The sequence below is a fragment of the Cheilinus undulatus genome, linkage group 15 (assembly GCF_018320785.1).
Source record: "Cheilinus undulatus linkage group 15, ASM1832078v1, whole genome shotgun sequence".
In the NCBI taxonomy this organism is placed as follows: Eukaryota; Metazoa; Chordata; class Actinopteri; order Labriformes; family Labridae; genus Cheilinus; species Cheilinus undulatus.
Genome location: NC_054879.1, coordinates 45,008,024 through 45,029,482, shown reverse-complemented (window position 1 = coordinate 45,029,482; position 21,459 = coordinate 45,008,024). Strand labels below are relative to the sequence as shown.

Genomic DNA, 21,459 nt, shown 5'->3' with positions numbered 1-21,459 from the left:
TAATGGATGTGGCATCTGAGAGGAGGGCAGAACATTTTTGTGAGCAGGAAGGGCCAACTGAACATGTGGGCGGGGCTAACTCCCCACATGACATCATCCGGGGAAAATCTGTGAACAGCTTGTTTCAGCACACATTTTCTGAAAGATGGAGAAATAGAGGGAGGGGAAAGGGATTTTTCTGATTCTTGTGAAGATTGTGGACAGGCCAGGGGCACAGGTTTTTGTTAGAAAAGCTTGAAAAAGTGCTTTTTTTGCATAATATGTGACCTTTAAAAAACACCTGCCCTGTCATGTTTGCATAAGCATTATAAGACTGTGAATGGTGTGAACATTTATGTGGGAGGAGAAAGCAAGACATTTAGGCTTTTATTTAAATTAAATTCAAATTCAATCATTTATTTTCTTTTCTCAAAAAAGAAACACAATAAAGTGCATAAAATTCAAGGACCCCCAGACCCCCATCTTAAAGAAATGTATGTTTCCCCACCAAAAATGAAGACTGAGAGCTAAACCTGCACAGTATGACTCAAAAAAGTTATTCCACAACGGAACAAGTGGCCTCTCTTGCCTTGGCACCCTGCAGATATTATATTTTTTAAGGCAGGTATAAATTTGAGATTAAAGGTGGAAATATTGTGAAAATCACAGGGTGCCTGCCTGCTGTTAAAGTGCAGAAATGAAGTACAAATGTAGCTTCTCATTTTCTAAATATGCAAAGACATGGACAGGATTTTTGTAGCAAATGTGCTTCTTTTCTTCAACTATCCATTTGAGCTCTAAAAATACTCCTGCTACATTTGTAAGTATCAGACACGTCACGCTGTGTTACACTTGAAGTTTCCCGCCTGATGTGTCAGACCCATTTGAAATGTCGTCTCTTATCTTCAGTCCTGCTTCTGCTTTGAGTTTCCTGATGCTATAAATGTTCAAATTGCACCCTTCCTTATTTGATTTTTTTTATATTTTTGCTCCGAATCACACCAAAATAGATGTCTAAAAGCTAACAATTTTAATAATAGCCTCTTTGTGTCTGTAAGGCAGCAGGATTTAGCTCTAAAAGTTTGTTGCTACAGGAATGTAGGTCAGCCTATTAGTGGAGAGGCCGTCCACAGTGCGGTTAGCTTGTGTCCTGCTAAATGACTGCAGGACTTCAGACCTCACTGCAGACCTGGAACACAGAGTTGTCCCTCTGAAATATTCATTTGTGGAGCTGCTGTTCTGTCTCTGTTTTCAAACTTGGGCCTTCTTGTTATTAGAAGCGTAATACATTTATCCAAAGCTTTGGGCCTTGTTACCTTGGCTGCTGCTGCTTCTGTTGAGAATGATAGTAATCACACTTTCATAAACACTGAAGCCACCTGTGCTGCGACTGCTGCAGTACTTTCCTCTCAGCTCCGTTTACAGAGCGAATGCTTAATCACCCTCTTGAGCATGCTTCAGCAGTAATGAAAGATTAAGTCCCAGGTAGTAATAGAAAGGTGCTGAGTTATGACACAACTGACCTAAAACTAAATGACTCCCAAACCCCTGATATGACCACTTAGTCAAATATTTCTGCAGCCATCTGGAAACAGGCCTGAGCATGATCTCTGCTCATTCGCTGTTAGGGAAAAAAGGTTCGATTTAAGGACATCTAAGGACATGGGGTTTTTGCATGCTTGAAAAAAAAACTAGTATTAGACGGAGAGATGCGACATTGTAGCGTTCAGTCTGACAATAAAAATGGCTTTGTTTATTGTGGGTGGATGCAAACAGCAGAAATGATTAGCACTGAGAGATATATTAAATTTCTGTTTCACTTCAAATCCCTTCTCTGCCATTCAGAGAGCAGATTTAATAATCTGACCTGGTAGCAGCTCTGATTCAGAGAAACCTAAAAGCTCACGAGTTATCCCCCTTAGAACCGGCCGTTCATGGCTGTCTCTGAAACAATTCTCAGAGAATAAGCAATTTCTGTGCAAATGCATTTCATATTTAAAATTCAACAGAACATTACTTGTCTGAGTAAATAGGCCCACTTTGTGTCCTGTGTTTAAATCGAGGCAGGTTGAATCACACGTCTTGGCAGGCTTCAGCTTTTAAAATCCCCTCTTAGGATGCAAAACTCTACCTGGTTATGCAAAGAAAGGTGATGCATCTGCACTGGCTCATTGTCAATGTGGTTAAAAATCAGCAGCAGGGCTGGCTGGAGGAAGAGACCAACATATTCGTCTGTTGCATCTACAATAATCTTCTGCACATCACTCGTTATTTTATGAGTTTTTTGTTTCTATCAAATGCAGAGTCAAAGGTTTTAAAATTTATATAATTTACTTATGTCAATTCTTGTCATGGCAATAAGACGATTAGATGACAAAATATTTATGTCACCACAGTCAGGATTGAACTGCTTTTCAGCTGTGCTCTGAGACTAGTGAAGTGTTTACTGCTTTCTGATGGACTGATTCATCTCCATTAGCTTTATTTATCAGCAAGATTCTTCATTTGAACCACCACGCTCCTTTACAGGATGATTAATATCTTCAAAATAAAAACATGCTCTGAAAAATACCTTTACAAATTAGAAATTCAGCTTATGGTACTTTGTGTGGCAAATTCCCTCCTTCAGTGCAGGGCAGGTAAATGGTAAGGTCACGTATAATGCAAAATATACATTTTCTAACAAAAATATTTGCCCCTGGCCTGTCTACAATCCCCCCAAGTTTATCCTTTCATTTCTTACAGTAATATAGTATGTGCCAGCTAAACTAATCTTCATTCCATTTTTCTATTGCAAAAAAAATTTGTTAGAATCGTCACCTACTCAGAGTGGAATACTCATACTGCTCAATTATTTCAAAGCCTACTAATATTAAATATAATTGATGTAAATATTATGCAAATAGGCACTATTGTTTTTCAGTACCTTAATAATTTACTTCCTGAATCTTTCAATGGCTTTTTTGTGACTAGGTCTGATATCCACCAGTATGATACCAGATCTATTGATCTTCTCCATACTCCATTCTATAGAACCAGCCTTGGACAGTTTTCAACCAGGTTCAGAGGCCCAGTAATTTGGAACAGATTTTCTGCCTCACTCCGCAGTCACACTTCTATTTTTGCCTTCAAAAGAGATCTTAAACTGCATATAGCATTTTTTAAGTGCATTGTACTACGGAACAAAAATTGTTTTCCTGTAAACTGTATTATGTTCCTGCTTTTAACTTTAAGAATATGAATTTGTTGATATTTTTTCCCTGACAGGATCTAGCAGATGTTTGTGTTTAATATTATGTGGGACCCTCTTATAAGCCCTTAGGGGTTTCTTTTGTCCCACCTGTGCATTTAATATGTTCCATGTATTCTTTTGTACTATTTTAATCTTCTTCCTTTTGCACAAATAAATAAATGGGGAAAAAAAAGTATCAGAAAAATCCATTCCCACCCACCCCTCTTTTTCCACCTTTCAGAAAATGTGTGCTGAAACAAGCTGTTCTCAGATTTTCCCCTCACGATGTCATGTTGGGAGTTAGCCCTGCCCCCATGTTCAGTTGGCCCTCCCTGCTTGGAAGAAAGTTCCACCCTCAAGGAGAACAGCCGTTTTGGAATTCGCCTACTATATTAGAGTGCGTACTGATTTTCCCAAAATGCAGTATGCAATATGCGAACAAATGCGAAAGTTGCAGTATGCCAAAAATACCCGGATGACATACTGATTCGGGAAAATTTCACAGAATGCATCGGACCAGTCTGCTTCGTCTACCGTTACCCACAATGCAAAGCACCGGGTCAGAGTTCGTAATAGCGGAAAGGGGCGGAACTTACACCAGAGCGGCTGAAGGTTACAAAAAGTGCCATTACCTTTATCTTTACCTTTTTAACATGACCTATAGCGAAATAAGTTGTAATAAGGTCACTGTTGTTTTTTTTTTGGTTTTTTTTGCCATCACGGCTCGTGACGGCCGGAAAGGTGCTGTCCTTTCACTGCACTATACATGCTAAGCTAAAAACAATGGCTATAAAAATCCCCAAAAAATCAAATAAAAACACTTCCCAGATTTTTTTGTACATAAATGGATGGAAAACACTAGCATCGTTTAATACTGACCAGGGTATGACGTACTTCTGTATACCTGAAACCAGCTAAACCGGGCCAAGCATACTACACAATAACGTCCGACTGGCAGTCATACTGCATACTACTGTCGAAAGCAGTATGCAGTGCGCAATACATACTGCATACTGCATTTGGCAGGAGTATGGAGTAGGCCAGTTCAAAAACAGCCAACCACATCCATTTCCTGAGAGGGGCGGAGTCAGACAGCTCAGTAACATTTAAAGACACAGGAACAGCTTGTTCTGAGCAGGGCTGAAACAGAGGGGTTTAAGACATGCAAAAATCCAATACTGGAGTGTTTTTACCGCAACAAACTTCACAGGCATGTTTTGGGGAACTCTGAGGCCCATATAAACTTGTCTTAAGTGGTAAAATATGTGACCTTTAAAGAAAGCTTTTCTTTTGTTTTTGTTTTTTTAAGATTTATTTTTGGGCCTTTATTTAATAGAGGAAGACAGTGGATGGACTCAGAAACAGGCATTTTTGAAGGCAAAACAAAGAATGTCTGTGCTCAGTATAAAAAAAAAAAACATTCTTATGTAATTGAGCATCTGTTCAGTCCTCAGGCAATGCAAACTTGTAATTTTACAAATAGCAATCAGTGTTGTGCTGCCTCGTATAAATAGCCTCCAACATGCTTTAATTGAATGAGTTTTGTGCTGAAATGTCATCTCAGTGCTTTTAGCAGCCATAACAAATCCAGGAATTACAAACTCTCCTTCAACATTATTACTTAAAGTGTTGTTCAGCGTGCATAAAATGTTTGAGGTTGTGTTTCTGCAGAGCTGTGATTTGAAAGTCAGATTAAACCCCTCTCGGTTGTTTTCCAGTGTGTCTTGTGTTTCTCCAGCCAGGTGCTGAAGTGATGCTGGATAAGGATGTAATTATGTGTTTGCTTTGTAAATCTCTCCATCAGACAGTGATTTAGTGTCCCCTCCTAGAAAACTGTCAAAGCAGCTTTGTAGGTGGGCTAGAAGAGCAGGCACAGCAGATTTGAGACAAGGCTGATAAATAGCTCAGAAAACAGTAGATAAGATAAAATAGGGATGACTTTATTGATAAAAACTGAAGCGATGTTGAAAATAGATCTTCTCTTTTGTGTTTATAGAAATGTATTTTATAGATCTGGCATGTAGATCTTTTAAGATGTGCAGACATATATCAACAACCTGTGAAACCTCTGATACTGTAACCATGGACCTGCTCAGGTGATGCTAATGTTGCTCTCTGGAGAATAGACTGAGCCTAAGTTTAGCTGCCTGGACTTATTGTCTTGACTGTTCTGTCTGAGGATAGCCATATTTTGAGCAGATGGAGGGCGGGGCTGTTTGGCTCTGATGACTGTTTATCCAGATGGATGATGTCAGTCAGATACTGAGGCTCGGCAGCACCTTAAATCTCTCAGAGGTGAATGTGAGAGCAGAGCGGCTCCGCTTCTTACGCTGGATCTCACTTTGTTTTGACAACTAGCACTCATTTAAGACCAGCCCATCTGCTGCCTTCTACATCAGCAGGCGCTGATTAACTGTGAGCATCGAACATTTAAAGACTCTCTTTGTATTCTTCCTAGACTCAGATACCAGCACCAGCTCACATTTGTTTCCCTCTTTTGCTAAAAACCAATCAGACACAGTTAAATCCAGCTAATCACAGTCTTACAAAGATACATAAAATAAACAAGAATGGTTGTTAAACAGAATTGTTCGACTTTCTTGCCTAATGTTTGTCTGCCGATGCATAAATGCCTGAATTCTCATCTCTCTGTGAAAGGCCTGGGGAGCTTGAGGCAGGATTTTAATAAGCATAACATCATTGTCGGTTTTTTAAACTCAATTAGCACCAAACATTAGCCCGAATGTCTCAGCTTATCTGGACTCTGCAAAGAATAGAAGCATTTTAGGATTGTAAACACTATTTATATACAAGCCATTTATACTTCACATGCTGGATGTTTCCCATGGGCTGCACAGACCTCTGGGTGCTAAACGTTATCAGACTCGCTAATCCTCCTATACAGTGTCCTCTCTGGTGTAGAGAGATGCCTCTGTTATCTTACCTTAACTCCTCCCTCTGTTCAAATCCAAACAAAGAGTTCTTCAGTCTTAATGTCTGTGTCTCCTTTCGCCTCCCGCTAGCCTTGACGGCAGCAGCCGGCCGGGGGAAGATGGAGGTGTGCAGCTTCCTGCTGGAGCAGGGGGCGGTGGTGCAGCAGGTCAACCGGCGGGGGGTGTCTCCTCTTTTCTGTGCCGTCAGGCAGGGACACTGGCAGGTGAGAAAAGCTGTGTGTCTCCACAGCAACCACACAGCAACACCTCAACATTTTCTTATCCGAACCTTCAACAGTGTGTGATATTTTACCGTAGTGCAGTGTCGATGTCCTCTCTGAGGTGACTGTGATCCGCTTCTCCACACAGGGTCACTGCGCCCGCTGACTGAATAGACTTCACTTTAGTGTAAGCACCGGTTGCGTTTGCCGTCTGTTCTCTGAGGGTGTTTGTGTCTGTTTTACAGATTGCAGAGTTGCTGTTGCAGCACGGTGCTGATATTAACATCAGCGACAAGCAGGGCAGGACCCTTCTCATGGTGGCGGCCTGCGAGGGTCACCTGAGCACTGTGGAGTTTCTGCTTTCTAAAGGTGAGTGGCGAGATAACGACCAGAGAATAGCCACAGTTGATCACAACCATTAACACTAGAAAAACAGTGGGCGCTATTTTGACTGTCTTTGCGTTTATATCAGGTATAACTTTCCTGAATTGGAAGTTGCTGGTCCCTGACTTTGTCTGAAATTGTCTGTTTGAATTCAGAATGTTATCTGTGAACACGTTTACCCATAAAGACCACAGCTGGTGATGTTTACTCCACAGACTTTGCTGCACTTATATTGATACATTTCCTGCGGCCTCAGTTGCTTAGCAACATTCATTGTCTCGCACAGCATAAGCTGTTACCTTTTGGCGTTTTATTTTTTTACAAATGTTTTATAAACTTTGTGCTCCAGTGTGTATTTTTGTGCTTTCACATGTTTTATGCACTCCTATCTCCTATGCAGCAGTGGAAAAGCAACTAATTTTATATACTTAGGCGACGTTCACACTGAAGGCCTTAATGCTCAATTCTGATCTTTTCTCAGATCTGATTCTTTTGTTTGCCTGTTCACACAGCAGTCAACTTCCAAACAATCAGATACATGTCTGATTTAGAACCACATATGAAAGTGATTTGAATCTGATTCAAAAAGGTCAGATTCAATGTGACTTGTGCTGTTCACACTGTCAGAAAAAAATCAGATACGAGTCACATGTGAGCAAAAAAATCTGATTCAGGTCACTTTTAACTGCAGTGTGAACGTAGCCGTAAAGTACTGTAACTGAATAGTTTTTTTTTTTTTTTGGTGCTTGTACTTTTTCCTGAGATGATAAAGTACACAACTTTTATCCTCATGAAAGAGTAAAGATACTCTGGTTAAAATGTACTTCAGTAAAAGTATTGATCTATAAATCTAATCAAGCAAAAGTAGAAAGTATTTAATATAAAGTTTACACAGTGATCTTTCCTTATTGGCAAGAACAGCAAGAGAATACATCTCCAGCCAGGTAATTCAGGTAAACTCACACCTCTATAATAAAACTAAATGCACCACAAAATAGACAGTGCTAATTTAACTCAAAAAGAACTAAATTTAATGTTAAGAACTGCCTATGTTGACCCACACTACATATAAACTACACTTTAAGATATTTTACAATATGACAGAGCTGCTGTAACTCATGAAAATCTGTGGTAAGGTGGGTCTCCTCTGAAAAGAACAAAGCAGAAAGTCAACTCAGTAGATAACTTCACTCAGAGTTCACTCCAGTTTTTGACGTGTACAACAGCAGATGTTATGTGCTACTTTGTAGTCAACAGAGGTGGTAAAAGTACAAAAGTTTTGTACTCAAGTAAAAGTACAGTTACTCGGGCTAAAACCTTAAGTAGAAGGAAATGTACTGATTTCAAAATAAATAAATACCCCAAAAACTAGGGATGCATGATTGTATCAACCTGATATATAAATATTTACATCCAATATTTTGGCCGTGAATATCAGCATATATTGACTAGAGCTGGAAAATTAATCGTAAATTAGCTTAAATCCCAATATGGCCTGCTGCAATTCACAAATAGCAGAAAGTGCAATATTTCTTTAATTTGAAATGTGTCAAAACACCGGTTTAATGCAGAAATTTTGTGCACATTATGCAAAAGTGTCAATTTTTTTTTTTTCAGAATGGTTTACGGAAAAACTCCTTTTTGTTTTTTATTTGCATGTTTTTCTTAATCAAAATGAGAACATAACGGTGTTTCTAAATATGACTTCTTACCAATCCCTGCTTACATTAATGCTGATGCACCACGCTGCTGCTCCTGCTGGGAAAGCTTAACCTCCCCCACCCCAGCCTCCTCCTTTATAGCTTAAAGCTTTGTTGCTGCTATGGATTAATTGCTTGCAAAAAGTCATTGCAAGCTGCTGACTAACCCAAGCAGCATCTTTAGAGCAGAGCCTTGCTCTACATTCATGTTACTAAATGTAGGTAAAATACAGAATTGATTTATTGCTTGTATTTTTTTGAAAAATATATAAGATGAGGAACCCAATAATAATCGCATATTGAATCGCAACCACAAAATTGGGAAAAAATTGCAGTTAGATTATTTTTGCAAATCATTCAGCCCTAATATGGACTTTAAAATTTGGCCATATATGCTAATAAATTAGTGGAGTTTAGACTGGACCAACAGACCTATGTAAGTTAAGATTGTTTTTTTCATCCTCATTCCTTAAACTTTTACATTTGTTTTAAGAGAAAAGGTTTGTTTCTTTTTCTTTCTCAAACCTTAAAGTGTATTCAAAAGACTGAACTTTTAGTTGTGTAAAACATATTTAAATATCAGGATTGATATCGGTATCTGTTTAAATGAATCTCTAAATATCGGCAAAAATCCAATATAATGCATCCCTGCAAATTAACTACTCCATTACAGTAATTTTAGCAAATGTAATTAGTTACTTACCTCCCCTGCTTTTATGAGTACATTTAACATCAGTACTTTTAGTTCTACTGAAGTACCTTTTAACCAGAGTAACTGTACTTAAACTTGAGTGCAACACTGTCGTACCCTGTTGTACTGTCTCTTGACTCCACATTACATCCATAATCATCTGTAGTATTAGTGTGACTTTCCCTGGAAAAAAAAACTGGTAGGAGATTTATGTTTTCATGTTGTCATTCACAAGATTGTTTACGCTGCACTGCACAATCAGCAGCAACTACAGCTGGGCAATTAATCAAAATTTATACTAAATCTCAATTTGACCGACTGCAATTATCAAATTACAGAAGTTGCAATATTTCTTTGACCAGAAATATATGTCCAACAGCAGCTTTATACATTTTTCTCCACACACGTTATGCTCTTGGTCTTTCTAGCAGGTAGTAGAATTCAGGTCCTCCTGGTATTACAAAAATACGAGGTGGTGACTCTTCATTAGCCTGATCTGTTCATTTCAAGTGTTTACTGTTTGTCTCTAAGGTGCATCTTTGACTTCGATGGACAAAGAGGGGCTCACACCTCTGAGCTGGGCATGTTTAAAAGGACATAAGAACGTTGTGCAGTTTTTGGTGGAGAAAGGTGGGGTCATCGACCACACGGACAAAAACGGACGAACTCCGCTGGACCTCGCTGCTTTCTACGGAGATGCAGAGATCGTAAGAGAAACACAACATACACACACCAGTCCTAGTCTGTTTAGCTCACTGAGAGCCTCTTTGTTTCTTTATTGAGCACATAGTGTTGTGCGTTAGCCTGGCTCCTGGCTGACAACAGTATTAGCTGGTTTTTAACTGCTGGTGCCCTCATGCAGGTCCAGTATTTGGTGGAGAGAGGAGCAGTGATAGAGCATGTGGACTACAGTGGGATGAGGCCTCTGGATCGGGCCATAGGCTGTCGAAACACATCGGTGGTGGTGACTCTGCTGAAGAAAGGGGCCAAGCTGGGTAAGTAGACCCAATAAGAGCAACACTTTATAAAACTACTTTAAAAAATACATTTATCATCTATTGTACATGCTCATGCAGATTGTCAGTGCTGTCAGTTTGGGATAAGATCACTTTTTTATTGAAGTCTGTGGATTTATCTCAGATAACCTAGAGAATGTCAGCCTGTTTCTGTGCTGCTCAGTCTCTCAAGTTAAAACAGACTAATTTGTGGAATGTCGTGGAAAAACCCTGTTTCTATTCCTGCTTCTTGCTCATGTGTATGCTCATTTTTACTGGTACATCAGTGCATGTGCATGTCCTTCCTCTCCTCCCTCACGTGCTGCTTTGTTAATTTAAGAGCGCGACTTATCACTTAAAGACCCTGTAAAGTGAAAATAAATCTGTATTTAGGTCTGCTGTATGACAGGCCACACTCTTAAATTAAACAAATTTGTCATTTATTTTATTTATTTATGCTTTGGTAAGATATAGCCTTCTTAAAATGCTATCCTCTTAAACAGAATGACCTTTTTATTGAGAATGTAAACACTATTGATGGAGACACTGAACTTGATGATTAGGAAAGTAATGTCAACTTCATAGCTAGGCCATAATGTGCAGAAACATCAGGATGCCAGAAAATAAAGTTGAAGAAACTGAGACAACTTTGACTGAGAAGAACTGAATAATTATGAAAGGAGAAAACAAATGAGTTGACGTGGCAAAAAAAGCAAAAAGTGGCCAAACAAGGGAAAAAAAGTGAAAAAAGTGGCAAAAATCAGGATCGTTTTTTTTAAATATGGAAAATTGGGGCAAAAAAAAGCCAAAAAAATAGGCAAAAAGTGCTAAAAATCAGTTAAAATTGTTATTTTTCAATATGGCAAATTTGGGCAAAAAAATGGGGGAAAAAAGTGGCAAAAGTGGTGACAAGTGGCAAAAAATGATTAAAAGTGATGAAAAAATGTGGCAAAAAGAGGCCAAACAAAGACAAAAATGGGCAAAAAGGTGGAAAAAATGCTTAAAAGTGATGAAAAAATTGGTCAAAAGTGGTCAATGAAGGACAAAAAAGTGGCAAAAAAAGTAAAAAATTGTTAACTTGGCCAAAAAGGGTTAAAAAATTGCAAAAAAGTGGAAAAATTGGTTACAATAGACAAAAAAAGTCAAAATTGATGAAAAAATGTGGCAAAAATTGGGCTCAAAGTGACATAAAGGTGGCAAAGATAGGTTGAAGACCCTGTGATGTGAGAATAAATCTGTATTTAGGTTTGTTGTATTACAGGCCACTGTCTTATGAACCATCAGGTCAAATTTCAGTCAAATAAAACATCTCTAAGTTTATAAATTTAAACTTCAAAATCATGAAAATGAGCCCACAACATCTGAAGTAGGATGTTGTGGGTGTGTCTGTTGAAATCAAATCTCTGTTCTGATGCTTTAAATGATCCATAGACCACTGTGGCTGATAGATTTGGTAAATTTACCTCACAATGAACAAAAAGACAGCATTTAACTGACTGTTAACTTTCAATAAAGGTAGTGACATTAGCTAACAACAGACTGGACTGAGATGAACTACTCTGTGATTTCATATTGTAGTGTTAGAGGGGTGGGGTCATGCCCCACTGGGCCATATGTGGGGGCCCACATATTTGCTCCGCCCACATTAAACCCAACCAAGAAAGAGGTGAAAAACTTTCTAACAGTCTAAATCCAAAATTCAGTCACATGTAGATCTCAGTGTTTTCACATATTTACAACAACTATATTCCAACATATCTAGAGTGTTTAGACAGAAATTCTGGATTTCACTCTACCGGGTCTTTAAACGTCATCCAGAGAGCTAGCCTCTCCCTGACTTATCTACGGTGCACTCTGCTGTCTCAGAAACAGCTAGGACATTTAAGTAGTCTGCATGCATTTCCAAGGCCACTTCAAGCTGAAGGACACTTAACTGCATACTGTCACACTTCACTTTATGGCACATTTTCCTTTCACTACAGATGACTACTCTCACTGTTGCATGACCTCTTTTCTCTTCACTCTTTCCCTCCTAACTCCCTCACTGCCTTCACTAAACTAAGGCCACAGAACGTCTCCTTACGATCGATCAGGTACAATCTTTAGGTAACTTTACCTTGTACCAATTTCCAGAGAATACACTGACCGTCTCTTGGCCCCCATTCACGACAACACTAACAGACGTGTTTTTGTTTACCTCCTGTGCATACAGGAAATGCTGCTTGGGCCATGGCTACGTCAAAGCCTGATATCCTGATCATCCTCCTGCAGAAGCTGATGGAGGAGGGGAACCTACTTTACAAGGTGAGCTAAAAGTAGAGTTAGATAAGATATTAGCTTGATTTCTTTTTATAGAAGCAGAAAAACTGATAAGAGTGAAATGATTGCCATCTGTTTGTCGCTCAGTCAGATGAAGGGAATGAATAGATCTCGATTTTTCTGCATCACTCACCAAAGCAGCCATGATCGATGCCTGACATTTAACAGATTGAGTTTGTGGCAGAAAGGACAAACCTGTCAGGTGTTACTTGTATGTTTGTGTGATTGATGAGGACAAAAGCTCCCAAACAATGAAAAACAGCTATTGTAGGGAGAATACTTTTCCCTGTTTCTCTAACCCACGTTTCTTCTGGTTCTGTCCCTCTTTTTCTCTCATGTTTGCTCCTCACAGAAAGGGAAGATGAAGGAGGCGGCCCAGAGGTACCAGTACGCCCTGAGGAAGTTTCCTAGAGAAGGCTTTGGAGATGACCTTAAGGCATTTAAAGACCTCAGGGTCTCTCTGTATCTAAATCTCTCACGCTGTCGCAGAAAAACCAACGTAAGCCTCTCAAGGGACACTCCATTTTCTTTTGTTCCTCTGTATTTTTAGTCCAATCCTTTTATGGCTTTAAATAAGCCACCTCACTTTTATTTGTCAGTGTAATGAACATCTCAGGGCACTGTCAAATGAATGTTTCCTTTAGAGAGAATGTTTATTCTAGGAAGTATCCCCCATTGTTTTTCAAAGTGTTTTAGACAAAAAGCTAAATCTGTGACTAATGGTTGGAGTCTGTGTGGGCAGGAGAAGCTTGTTAGTGTTCAGATGGCATCAGGCAGGAGGTACTGGGCAGTGGACACAATCTCTAATCTTTCTGATGAACAAATATCATTTCCTGAATGTGCCAGCCTGTCTGCTCACTTTGACTATGCCGAGCAGTTGTGCGTCTTTCTGTTCGGGTTCCTACCCAACGTTTTAACAGACTGAGGAATTAAATGACTACTCCAGACTGACTGGATCTTTCTAAAATGACGACGAAGCAAACAAGGGAACAGTGGGTATTTTTAAATTATCATGGTCACTTTTCTGGATCAGTGCTTCTGCAGAGAAGCTCTTCCTAAAAGTTTGTTTACTCAAATCTAATGACTCAGACTAACTGGATGACTGGCCAAGGCCTTTTAGTAGTGAGACAGCTGTTCATGTTATTACAAGCCAAAAGCTATCAGCAAAATGAACAAATCCATTTCAGCAAGTGCAACTTTAGAGGATTATTTTGGGACAAATTCAGCCGTTCTGTTATGTAAAATCTACTTTTATATCCTTGAGAAGAACTAAACCCTTCAACCCCTATTTAGCTGAAAACCTGTATATGGGGACTTAGCATGGATCAGTCAGGGCCCAAATCTTGACATTTTGGCACCAAGTATTTAAACTCCATTTTTTGTCTTAAAAATGTGCATCGTGATTGCCCTCTACAGGGTGAAACAAGCAACTGCAGCTGTTTTTTTTTTTATTATTTTCTGATGTTAAGTGACGTTTGTGTGCCATCTATTGTCACCACAGAGCTCAGCAGTTATTGGTAAACTCTCTTAGAGAAGCCACAGGCAAAATTTGTGGTTCAAACGATACAGGCATCGCTATGACCCTCTGTAGGTACTGTAGTGCTGTCGTCTGAGATCATAATTAAAGGGGTCATATTTCACCTTTTTAAGACAAGTTTATACAGGTCTCAGAGGTCCCCAAAACATGCCTATGAAGTTTGTTAGTGAAAACAACACTCCAGTATTGAATTTTTGCATGTATAAAAACCCCTCTGTTTCAGCCCTGCTCAGAACGAGCTGCTCCTGTGTCTGTGGCTTTAAATGTTACTGAGCTGTCTGACTCCACCCCTGACTCCGCCTCTCTGTGGCTCTACTAATCCTCCTCTCAGCTGAGGAGTAGGAGAGGTGGGCGGAACTTTCTTCCAATCGGGGCGGGCCAACCGGACATTTGGGCGGGGCTAACTCCCCCCATGACAGCATGAGGGGAAAATCTGAGAACGGCTTGTTTCAGCACACATTTTCTGAAAAGTGGAGAAAGAGAGGGACGGAATGGATTTTTCTGGTACTTGGGGGATTGTGGACAGGTCAGGGGCACATGTTTTTGTTAGAAAAGCCTGAAAATGGATTTTTGCATCATATGTCCCCTTTAAACCATGTCTGTCTTAGAACAAGCTAAAAAATATACTTGCTTGTGTCTTCTGTGTCCTTGGTTCCCAACCTGTGGTCCAAGACCACCTTAGGGGGGGCGCCAGAAAACTCAGGGGGCGCGCAAGGCTCTGTCTACCTGAGGTTGTTAAAATTAGATTTCCACATATCAACATAAAATCTGGTATAACACTGAAATAATTATTATAATAAGTAATTCATACAATGGTTGTTGGGTAAAAGAATTTGTTTAGGGCTACTTTGTTTGGATTTACACAAAAATTATTACAATTTATGTTAATTTTGGTGATAAAGTATCACTATTTTTTTGTGTCTGTCCTGGGGGGCTCACATGGAAAAAGGTTGGGGAAACACTGTTCTGCATGATCATATATCTTCATTACCCCCATTGAAATGATCTGCACTGGTTCATTTATTGGTTCCAAACCTGGGGTCTTGCCCCCCTAAGGGGGCACCAAAGATCTGAGGGGGGGCGTGAGGCTCTGTCTGCTTTGAGGTTGTCAAATTAGATTTGCTTTTATTTTTTAAAATCATGATTGGACACATACTGGACAGTTCATACATGGATCTTTTGGTGAGTTATAGGCCTTTTCTATTGGGATTTAGAAATGAAAAACTATTAAAATGATATTTAATTTGTTTGTGTTGGTCTTGGGGGGCTTAGCTTTTCTTATTCCTCAAGAATGTGAGTTTTTAGCGTTCGTATAAATTTCTGGCATGTGACACTGTGCCACATGAATCAGACAACATAAGGTTTGATGGGTGCTGATTGAATGATGATGTCTTCCACTAAACGCAGGCTAAGACGTACGCCGTTACGCAAGAAATAATGTCAGCAGCGCTTCATCCGTCTAAGCCGTGGTAAATAATGAAGCGAAGCAAAACTGTTATAATTTTAGCATTCAAATTACTGGAAAAACATCTGAGATCAACATTTTCCTCCCTGCTGGAATCCCACAGACTTCTGCTCTATGGCACTGACTCCATTACAAACTGCACAAATTAAAAACCGACATCTGTTTTAATTATTTCATGGATAAAAAATCCTCAAAAATCTACAAATGTTTATCACATAAACTATTTAAGTACTGTTTTGCCTTGATCTTAGTTGCCCCCCCCCCAGGTTGGGAACCAATGTTCTACATTACCATACGTCATCATTTCCAACTGAGGTTCCTCATTGTTAATTTACCTTGACTCGTTATGACATGGCTAATAATCAAATCTAAAAAGCAGCCTCAAATATAACTTTAGGGTTCAGCTCGTTTTTAATAAGACTCATGACATATTTTTGTACTGTGTATTTTTATTCTTCTTCGGTGACTCAAACATCTGTGCCTCATTGGCTGTTGTGCTTCTTCTGTAGGACTTTGGGATGGCTGAGGAGTTTGCAACAAAAGCACTGGAGCTGAAACCCAAATCCTACGAGGCCTTCTATGCCCGTGCACGAGCGAAAAGGAGCAGCAGGTAAACTATTCAGCACAGCTCGGGAACAGCTTGTGTGGTTGTTAGAGTGTAAATTATGTGATCTGGATCTGTGTTTGTCTCTACCATCCACAGGCAGTTTACAGCAGCCCTGGCTGACCTGCATGAAGCAGCCAAGCTGTGCCCCAATAACCGGGAGATCCGCCGATTGCTGGCTCGAGTAGAGGACGAGTGTAAACAGATGCAGCGCGTTCAGACTAAAGGAAGCCTCGCCGGTGCTGCAGCTGCTTCCAGTCAGGCATCAGGAGGGCACGATTCCGACCAGGAGCCAGATGAAGGGCAGGGAGGGCTGTCAGAACAAAGCTTCGGCAGGAGTGTGGATGGACAGAGGGACATCCTGGAGGAGGAGGATGAGGAGGAGGAGGCCTCGCTGCAGGACAGGCCGGCTGAAGCCTGCTGGACTCAGAACAGTTATCCCTACAACAGAGTCGGACCGTCTGAGCCTGCTGCTAACAGTCTGTTACACCAGAATCAGAGTCTAAACCCCAGCTCACCCCCAGGCCCCAGCAGGCTTCCCCCTCACCGCTATCCTCGAGAGCACAGAGAGGGGCTGGCCCAACAGGGTCTGGTCCTGCAGCCCACCAAGCAGGCCCAGATCGTTAAGACCAACCAGCATATGAGCTCCATGCAGGCTGTTGGAGGGGCTGTTGGGGGCCGAGCCACAGGGAACAAATCCCAGTATGCTCCTTCAAGTCCCTTACCCAGCCGCCACATGTCCAGTATGCTGAAGCCGGGCCCAGGGATTGACATTAGCCCTCTACCACCACCTGCTGATGAGCCCGTATACGGGAACCGTTCATCTATTGCAGCTGCATCCGCCTCAATGGGTCCCAGCTGTGAAAATGAGAGTCTGCACTCCTCGCAGGCTTCTTACTCATCCTGCAGCAGTTCTAAGGCTCCGGGACAAGACAGGCTCTCTGCTCACTCTGCATCGTCTCTGGACGGGCTGGCCTGCTCTGGTCCTGGACCACAGGGGAACCACACAGAACCAGGAAAGGAAGTAATGTGTGGTGCAGCGGGGTCACAGGGAGGCGGCAGCAGTGGCAGCATGCGAGTATCCAGCTCCACCAGCAGCCTGGCGTCCAGCAGTAGCCTATCAGACAGCGGCAAGCTGGGCCCTGATGTCCGCACCAAGATCTCGGACAAATCCAAGCACAGTCAACAGGCCAGCACTGCATCGGAGTACAAACCCAGACCCTTCATGGGAATCACAGACAAAACAGCTCGCTTTCAGCAGCAGCTCCAACAGCAGCATCATGGCCTGCAGAGCCACCCGAGCCGCGGCTGGATCAACCACTCATCCGACGGTCTCATGTGTCACAACGTGTCACCTATGGGCCTGCTGCCCGTCGACTGTGAGCTGCCTTACACCAAAACAGTGAGCACTTACCAGGAGCAGCACAAACCTCCACCACCTCAGGGTGCTATGGCAATGAGTAGCTTACAAAACGGCATGCACGCCAAGGAATTCACTGAGAAGTTCTGCCAAGCCGCCAACTGTTACAAAGAGTCCAAGCCAGCGCTGGCTCTGCCGCACACTTTCATGGACAGTAAGCCCAAGCAGCCTGGCCTCACCCGAGATAATCCTGCCATCCACGTAGCGTCAATGAAACCAAAGCGATCGTTTATAGAGTCGAATGTGTAGAGATGTTTCTTTTATCTCTCATACAGTCCACAACGCACAAACACCGGCAAAAATCTAAAGTGAGAGAGTTGTTTTCATTTTTTTAAATCAACCCAAACAGGATCAATCTCACTTAAAGCCTTGTAACAAGTACAGAATCAAGCGCTTTGTTTTCCTGTGTGAATACAGACTGCAGGAAGTGTACAGAACACTCCAGATTTTCTCCTCCCAACCTGTCGCTCGTAGCTGTCAGCTTCTGTTACAAGACAACATGTCCGCCATCGTTCAGCCAAGCTGGAGACATTGCACTGAAGGAAGTATTTGGGCATGAACTGTAGAGCCCTCATCAACACAGCGGTGACAGTAAGCACTTTATACACACTTAGGCCGCTCAAGTGCTTAAACATGTTCAGTTACAGTCTGATGTTATTAGAGAAGAGAAATGGAGTTTGAACTGTGTTCACTACGTCCATGGTGCTGAGAGATAAGAAGAGAGTCTAAAGGATGGGCATTCCTGTGTTTTAGGAAGGATGTTAAAGATCCTCATTGTGAATATTCTATAAATATACTTTCCTTCTTTTCACTGAAGGTCTATGTTTATTGTAATGACAAGTTCAGACTTGTGTATTTTGAGTTTTATGCACAATGTTGTTTAAAGGTGTTAAAGGTTCTAAAGAAGCATTTGTTAAATGTGTTTGTACATTATATAAATCACCATTAACAATTGAATTTCTTTCTGTATCTGCTTGTTGTTGCTGTCTAGTTTAATTTATTTACAGCGCCAATGGCTTGGTTAATTGTAAAAGCAATATATTTTATATAGTTATTTTTGCACAGCTACTAAGACATTTTATGATTCTCAATGATGTTGAGTTTAAGTGCATGCTACAATTGCAGTTTATATTACAGAGTAAAAAAAATCTATAAAACAGAAATGGTTTCAGGGCACAGTGCCATCAGCTCTATTTTAATATGTACGTTAAATGCAATTGTCGCCATGTTTTCAGTATTGTGAGCTTTATTAGCTGTGATCACATACTGTAATAAAACATTACTGCCATAGCCACCATGGGAGAGAGAAATAAAGACCCACTGAGGAAAAACACACAAGGCTTTCTGATCATTACTCCACCTAATGCTGGCCAGAGGACTTCACTAAAACTCTAAAAAGACTGACATCTGAGACCCTCTCACATCTAAAGACCATTTGTTAGCAAGCCGTTGAGTTTTTAGTCTCAGACTAAGATTTTGCAAAGACTGTGGGTTGCTATTTCCCATCATGCATCTGGTGGAACTTCACAACAACAGTTTTTGAGCAGAGAACAAGATGTAGAAGGAGATCACATTTGAGTTAATATCTCTTATAATTCGATGTTTTTAAATCATTTACATCGAGTAGAAACGAAAGGAAAGTTAAACACCGAAGCAACTTTGCATGTTACTGCAACAACTGAGGAACTATCCCAGAAACATTTCAGAATAAAAGTACTTTTGATAACGAGGGTCGTCTCGCCACAGAAACAACCTGATCAGGCTTTTACTTTGAAAATCCCAGCGGTGGTTCACCGTACCTGTCATTTCAGCCTGGAACGAATTGAAGAAAGACCACCTTAAAACGGCTAAAATTGTGTCTTATGACCACCTTACACCTAACGACTGAGACAACGGGAGCAAGCTGAGACTTTAGCAAGGCTGCATGCTTTTACTCCGACTTTGGAATTTTGTCTGCGACTTTGAAACTGGAGGAAAAGTCGTGAGGTGTAAGGCCGTCTTCAGTGAAGAGGGCATTTTATTACTACTATGAACAAGAACATTCAACATGAGTTAGAAACATGGCTGCTCGTCTGAGCTAATGCAACAGATCATTACTGAACAGTAGCTACTGCGGCTGCATATGATGGAATTAAGGCACATTATATTTGCATCAGTTTGTGATGATTTTTGATAGATACACTGAATTTTTTATCCATATTATTTTACCAAGAAAACCCTTATGAAGACTCTGCTTTACAAGTGTGTCCTTACAGTCATCAGTCAAACATGTATAACCTGATGCATCGTCCTCCATTGCCTCTAATTAAAAGGACCCTGACCTGATCAGACAAGTTTAACTAAATGGATAGATATTTGTATCTCTCATAATACAAAATGCAGTTTCTAAATGGTGATTTTATTTATTAAGGGGAAAAAATCCAAACCTATCTGGTCCTGTGTGAAAAAGTTATTGTCCCCTGAACCTAATAACTGGTTGTGCCACCCTAGGCAGCAGTAACTGAAATCAAGCGTTTGTGATAGTGGTGATGAGTCTTTCTCATCACTGTGGAGGAATTTTGGCCCACTCTTCTTCTCAGAATTGTTTTAACTCAGCCATATTGGAGAGTTTTCCAGCATAAACTGCGCATTTAAGATCCTACCACACCATCTCAATTGGATTTAAGTCCAGACTTTGACTTGGCCACGCCAAAACCTTAGTTTTTTTTGGTTTTTTTTTGAGCCATTCAGAGGTGGACTTGCTGGTATGTTTCGGGTTGTTGTCCTGCTGCATAACCCAAGAGCGCTTGAGCTTGAGGTCATGAACTGATGGCCGGACGTTTGCCTTCAGGATTTTCTGGTAGACAGCAGCATTCATTGTTCCATCAATCACAGCAGGTGGTCCAGGTCCTGAAGCAGTAAATCAGCCCCAGAAAGCACCTTCCAGAAAGTTCAGATTTTGTCTCTTCAGTCCACAGCATATTTCTCCAAAAGTCTTGGGGATCGTCAGGATGTTTCTTGGAAAATGTGAGACGAGCCTTTGTGTTCTTTTTTTGTCAGCAGTGGTTTTGGCCTTGGAACTCTTCCATGAAGCCATTTTTGCCCAGTGTCTTTCTTATAGTTGATTCATGAACTCTGACCTTAACTGAGGCCAGGGAGGCCTGCAGGTCTATGGATGTGGTTCAGGGTACTTTTGTGACCTCCTGGATGAGTCGTTATTGCACTCTTGGAGTCATTTTGGTTGGCTGACCACTCCTGGGAAGGCTCACCACTGTTCCCAGTTTTCTCCATTTGTGGATAATGGCTCTGACCATGGTTTGCTGGAGTCCAAAAGCCTCGGAAATGTCCTAGTAACCTTTTCCAGACTGATAGATTTCAATCACTTTGTTTCTCATTTGTTCTTGAATTTCTTTGGATGGTGGCATGATGCGTTTCTTTCTGAGATCTTGTAGCCTACTTCACTTTGTCTGACAGCTTCTATTTAAGGGATTTCTTGATTCAACAAATCTGGTGGTAATCAGGCCTGGGTGTGGCCAGTGAAACTGAGCTCAGCTTTCCAAGAACTGTGGTTAATCACACTTAACTCATGATTTAACAAGGGGGGCAATTACTTTTTTACATAAGGCCAGATAGGTTTGGATTTTTCCCCCTTAATAAATGAAATGATCATTTAGAAACTGCATTTTGTATTTACTAGGGTTGTCTTTGTGAGATATTAAAAGTGGTTTGATGATCGGAAACATTTAAGTGTGATAAATATGCAAAAAATCAGGAATCAGAAAGGGGGCTAATACTTTTTCACGGCACTGTAAGTGAGAGTTAGGATAGTTTAGTTCTAATTTAAAGACACATAATAATTCCTTACTACTAGCTTGTGTTTTATCTCGCTGAATCAGACTCATCATTTGCTTGTAAAACACACCTTATCTCATCAAAGACCTGATTTCCTTCACTGTTCCCTGAATACCAATTAATCCTCTCAGTGATAATCATCAGACTT

At 40.8% G+C, this 21,459-nt stretch overlaps 2 protein-coding genes across 5 annotated transcripts in view; one reads left to right on the top strand and one right to left on the bottom strand.

Moving 5' to 3' along the window:
- The window catches only part of tanc1b (tetratricopeptide repeat, ankyrin repeat and coiled-coil containing 1b), a 176,414-nt gene extending 157,516 nt beyond the window's left edge, over positions 1–18,898 (top strand). The window contains exons 19-26 of the mRNA XM_041807849.1: positions 6,235–6,368; positions 6,611–6,734; positions 9,672–9,847; positions 10,003–10,135; positions 12,348–12,439; positions 12,807–12,953; positions 15,966–16,066; positions 16,160–18,898. Of these exons, the coding sequence (XP_041663783.1) occupies positions 6,235–6,368; positions 6,611–6,734; positions 9,672–9,847; positions 10,003–10,135; positions 12,348–12,439; positions 12,807–12,953; positions 15,966–16,066; positions 16,160–17,729 (2,477 nt within the window). The 3' untranslated portion in view covers positions 17,730–18,898. The remainder of the gene's footprint in view (positions 1–6,234; positions 6,369–6,610; positions 6,735–9,671; positions 9,848–10,002; positions 10,136–12,347; positions 12,440–12,806; positions 12,954–15,965; positions 16,067–16,159) is intronic.
- Positions 9,976–21,459, bottom strand: part of LOC121523091 (WD repeat, SAM and U-box domain-containing protein 1-like) — a 40,871-nt gene continuing 29,387 nt past the window's right edge. Inside the window, exon 13 of one of the 4 annotated variants that reach the window (XM_041807851.1) lies at positions 9,976–10,113. The gene's annotated coding sequence lies outside the window, so the exon portion shown is untranslated. Of the gene's footprint in view, positions 10,132–19,136; positions 19,293–21,459 lie in introns of those variants that run through there. The other 3 variants (XM_041807852.1, XM_041807853.1, XM_041807850.1) reach the window with 3 other exon arrangements.